This window comes from Sprattus sprattus (assembly GCF_963457725.1).
Source record: "Sprattus sprattus genome assembly, chromosome: 8".
In the NCBI taxonomy this organism is placed as follows: Eukaryota; Metazoa; Chordata; class Actinopteri; order Clupeiformes; family Clupeidae; genus Sprattus; species Sprattus sprattus.
In genome coordinates, this window is record NC_137927.1 from 7,283,900 (window position 1) to 7,288,899 (window position 5,000).

The 5,000-nt window shown below is 45.6% G+C and overlaps 1 protein-coding gene across 1 annotated transcript in view; it reads left to right on the forward strand.

Annotated features, from left to right (window-relative positions):
* ncbp1 (nuclear cap binding protein subunit 1) overlaps positions 1 to 5,000 on the forward strand; it is an 11,908-nt gene that overhangs the window by 523 nt on the left and 6,385 nt on the right. The window contains exons 2-8 of the mRNA XM_080843987.1: positions 508 to 596; positions 1,665 to 1,765; positions 2,269 to 2,425; positions 2,622 to 2,729; positions 2,842 to 2,963; positions 4,393 to 4,462; positions 4,578 to 4,793. Of these exons, the coding sequence (XP_080700113.1) occupies positions 508 to 596; positions 1,665 to 1,765; positions 2,269 to 2,425; positions 2,622 to 2,729; positions 2,842 to 2,963; positions 4,393 to 4,462; positions 4,578 to 4,793 (863 nt within the window). The remainder of the gene's footprint in view (positions 1 to 507; positions 597 to 1,664; positions 1,766 to 2,268; positions 2,426 to 2,621; positions 2,730 to 2,841; positions 2,964 to 4,392; positions 4,463 to 4,577; positions 4,794 to 5,000) is intronic.

Sequence of the window (5,000 nt, forward strand, 5' to 3'; positions counted from 1 at the left end):
CGTTTGGTAACAGTCTAGTTTTCATTTTTGCGTCACGTTTTATAAAAATGCCTAAAGTTTGTCAAAACTCACTAAAAAGTAGCCAACTGTTTAATTAAAGCTTCATAATGATGGCAGACTGCAGTGCTTCGACCATGGCTCTTTTCGGAGCTTGAGCCCACTTGCACCCTATTTGTCTGGATCCCCTGTCAGTAAGCAAGGCGTGATTTGAAAAGATGCCGTCCAATTTAAATACTACATACAGTGAGGCGTTGGCCAAAGTGTTGACTATCTTAAGCAGATTGCATTGTTGCTGTAACTGATTATATGAAATCTATGTAAGAATACTAATATAGTATGATGAGACAAACATGTTTAATGCTAATGCAATCTTTCCAGTAGTACGGTTGGTACTGTGGTTGGTATTGTTTGTACGTGTAACAGGCAGTGGCCTCAACTACTCCTCCTTCGGACAGCTCCTTGGATCATTGCCCTGGTTCTGATGTTCTGTGTTTGTGTGTGTTCCAGGAGCACAGCCTCATAAGAGGAGGCGTACCTCAGAGCCCATTGAGATCGAAGACCGTCTGGAGTCCCTCATCTGCAGAGTTGGAGAGAAGGTATATACACACACACACACACACACACACACACACACACTCACACACACACCTGCAGAGTTGGAGAGAAGGTACACACACGCTTTCACTCACTCATATGCAGAGGTGGAGAGAAGATGCGCACGCTCTTTAATTTGGTCCAAGAGAAAGTAGCCACGCCCACTTACTTGCCGGGCTGAATAAACTACACTCACGATAGTTAACTGCCACTCACTGCTACACACACTCCACTCAGCACACACTTGTTTGAGTGAAAGGCTGCTCTGCAAACACACTCACCCCACTCATGCATAGTACACTCAGTTGGACAGAAGTTGGTTCTGATACACACACCCTTGCATTCACCTACATGTTCATACACACAGGCCCACACCCTTGGAGCTGATGCCATAAACACACATGTAATCAGCCTTCAGACTTCATACACCTCATCATAATACATACGTGCCAGTTTACACACCTCAGTGATCGGGTTAGGTGAAAATTCACACTCAAGTTTACCTCGGGCTCCGGAGATGCATGTAAGTATTTATTCAACAACAAGTTTGTCGACCTCACCAACGTCCTGGCAGGCCAGAGAGTGGCACGGCGAGCTAATTCCCAAACCCGCAGCAGATGAGAATGAAGCAAAATTAAACACAACACACAAGGTTTATATAGAATGAAGTTAGCGTTCCCAGACACCAAAACACTGTCACGTCCGAGGTCATCTTACTATGCTATTTGCAATGTAATGCATCAGCAAGGCAGAAAATAAGGACTACTTGTTCCTCTAATCAGTCCTTGCTTACACACACACACACACACACACACACGTCATGGTTCAGCTCACACAGGCACATGATTAACACACATACATACCTGATTAAAGTCAGAGTTTCATATTTCCTTATCAGATCGGTTACAGCAAGACCTGCCTTAAATGCTTAAGATGTTGACTGATTTCACTGAATCCTCCTTAATTTGTGTGTGTGTGTGTGTGTGTGTGTGTGTGTGTGTGTGTGTGTGTGTGCGCGCGCGCATTTGTATGTGTGGTGTGTGTGTGTGCGCGCATTTGTGTGTGTGTAGAGCACCTCATCTCTGGAGAGTAATCTGGAGGGGCTGGCAGGGGTGCTGGAAGCGGACCTCCCCAACTATAAGAGCAAGATCCTGCGCATCCTCTGTTCTGTGTAAGACACTCGCATCTCCTTGGCAACCCCACACCTGTCCCCCTGCCTCTGTCTGCATAACAACCGTCCTTATCAGATTAGTGTAGTCAATGGAAACCTTTGAAGGATGACCCATTAAAATGCGCATCAAACGTGTCCTCTGCATTGCTGCAAGTGTCTGAGGTTCTACAGGCTTTAGAACCTGTCACTCCTGTATAGCATATGTATATCTGAAGTTCTAAAGGCATTGGTCAGACCTGCATAGCATATGTATATATCTGAAGTTTTAAAGCAGGGGTCTCAAAATCCCGCCCCGCAGGCCAGATCCAGCCTGCCAAGTGATTTCATCCGGCCCACCGGCTCCTAAAAATGTTGCAAAAGGTTCCATTGATTTGAATAGGTCATCCCAACGTCAGTAGACATCTCTGACCTGCTGGCTGAGTTTACCAAGTTGCTGGCGGCTGTACTTTACTGTACTTTATGACTTTAGTTGCATTAGTGATAAACTCTGTGTGTGCACGCAGGGCTCGTCTCCTCCCAGAGAAGCTGACCGTGTACACCACGCTGGTCGGGCTGCTGAATGCACGGAACTACAACTTTGGAGGAGAGATGGTGGAGGCAATGATCCGCACACTGAAAGAGACGCTGAAGGCCAACCTATTTGACGACGCCGCCTACCTGGTGTGTGTCCGCTGTCTGTGTGTGTGTGTGTGTGTGTGTGTGTGTGATCTGGATCTGCAAGACCCTCAAGTTACTGTGTGTGTGTGTGTGTGTGTGTGTGTGTGTGAGGGAGAGAGATCTGCAAGACCCTCAAGTAACTGTGTGTGCGTGTGAGGGAGAGATCTGCCAGACCCTCAAATAACTGTGTGTGTGGCAGGTGCGGTTCCTGTCTGACCTGGTGAATTGTCACGTCATTGCTGCTCCCTCCATGGTGGCCATGTTTGAAAACTTTGTGGCTGTCATTCAAGAAGAAGAAATACCCCAGGTAAGATCTGTGCGCCTGTGTGTGTGTGTAGTGACTGGTTTGTCTATGCAGTGCTCCCTTCTCTATCCTGGGTGTGTTTACTGACGTGTGTGTGTGTGTTTGTTTGTTGTAGGTGCGTAGTGACTGGTTTGTGTATGCAGTGCTGTCTTCTCTACCTTGGGTGGGGAAGGAGTTGTATGAGAAGAAGGACGTGGAGATGGACCGTCTGCTCAACCAGATAGAGGCCTACCTCAAGTGAGTCTATAGTCCAGGGGTGGCGAACCTGCAGCTCGCGCGGCTGACGTGCGGCTCAGCTCCTGCTCGAGTGCTCACTGACTTTTTTCTTGGTGTACAGATTTTTCATATTGTAAAATAAACATCTAAAATGCATATTTTGCATGCAATATATTTGGAAATACTGACAAAAAGCTGTCCGATTTGAATGGGGTGTGTCTTCATGTATATTTATTTTGTCATCACGTGATCTTGAGAGATGTCTTCAAGTAACGTTAATGTTCCGAACATGAAACATTCTAATGTGTGCACCCCCAGTCTCAGAGAGTTACTAGCCAGACTAGCAGTAGGTACTGAAAGAATGCCATGAATCCGGCAAAGCATAAAGCTAAACGAAAATATGAAGATGAACACCGGACGTTCTTGCCTGAATGGGAGGAATTATTTGCGGAGCGAAATGAAAAACCCCTCTGCTTAATATGCCAGACATCACACATCGCATTTTAAAGCCTTAAACTTGGAGTGCCATCTCTCCACACACAATGCTAGCTTAGCCCAGGAGTTCCTAAAGGCACAGAGCTGGGCAAGCACAAGGTACATACTTTGAAACGTCAGTCAGAGAAACAAACTTGGCTTTTTTGGAAATTTACGAAGTACTCTGAAACGGTCACGTTGGCATCGTATCAAGTGTCATGGAATATTGCTCGAGCAAAAAGTCATATAGTGAGGGAGAGTTTGAAAATTGAACAGAGGATATCTGAAATTAACTATCATAAGCACCTATCTCAGCAGATGTCTTCAATATTCAATACTAAAACCCACTAGAGGACACTATTTAAAAGGATATTTAAAAAAAAAAAAAAGGGAGGCTACTGCTGTGATTAAGCTCTTCTCCAGGCATAGTCTGTTTCTCTGCTTTGTTTTGATCACAGTCATTGCAGAGAAGAAGGCCTCACATAAATATGTGGAGGCAAAGGGTAGTAGCTGCTCCTAAGCTTTCTCTCCCAGATCAGGGTGCTCCTGCTTCACACACATCCAAAACTAAATCTCAGCAGATGTCTTCAATATGTTTATTTTTGTGCCATATTTTAAATCTAAATTTGTTCATTTCTTTTCCTAAAACCCACTAGAGGACACTATTTAAAAGGTTATTTCCCCAAAATCGTATAGGGGAGCATGGCCCTAGACCCCCCTAGTTTTGCTGGGTCACAATAAAAATAATAGGTTTTATGTAAGTGCTTATCCCCCCCAAAAGTGTCTCTTTGAGCTGGACTGGTTAGCCACCCCTGCTATATTCCATTGTTAACCCAGACAGAGGCCTACCTCAAGTGAGTATATCCTTGTTCTCACACACTGCCCATATGAGACTATGAGACTGATTTGGCCCATGATGTGATGGTTGGTATTTTGATGTATTGAGTGTATTTGTGACGTGCGTTTCCTGTTTCAGTGGGAGGCAGAAGACCCATGTACCCATGCTGCAGGTGTGGAGTGCTGACAAACCACACCCACAGGAAGAGGTGTGTGTGTGTGTGTGTTACTTCTATGGTTGTTAGAATTCAAATTTTGTATGTGTTTAAATGGTGTATGTGACCTCTCCTTTATCTCCACCCCCACCCCCCTGTCCTGCTACAGTATCTCGACTGTTTATGGGCTCAAGTTCAGAAGCTGAAGAAGGATCGCTGGCAGGAGCGTCACATCATGCGTCCGTACGTGGCCTTTGACAGTGTGCTGTGTGAGGCGCTACAGCACAACCTGCCACCCTTCACCCCGCCCGCACACACCTCTGACGCCTGCTACCCCATGCCCCGCGTCGTTTTTCGCATGTTCGACTACACTGACGCCCCTGAGGTGAACACACACACACACACACACACACACACACACACACACACACCAGCATGACTCACATGACTCCCACACCATTAAGATCACACACAAGCTTGTTCTGTTTCACACCCTGAATTGTCATTACTCTCCCCAAACAACCCTTTTATGAGACTTATGTAGATGTTCAACAAACATTATAACATTGAACTTGATGATGATCTTTTGTGT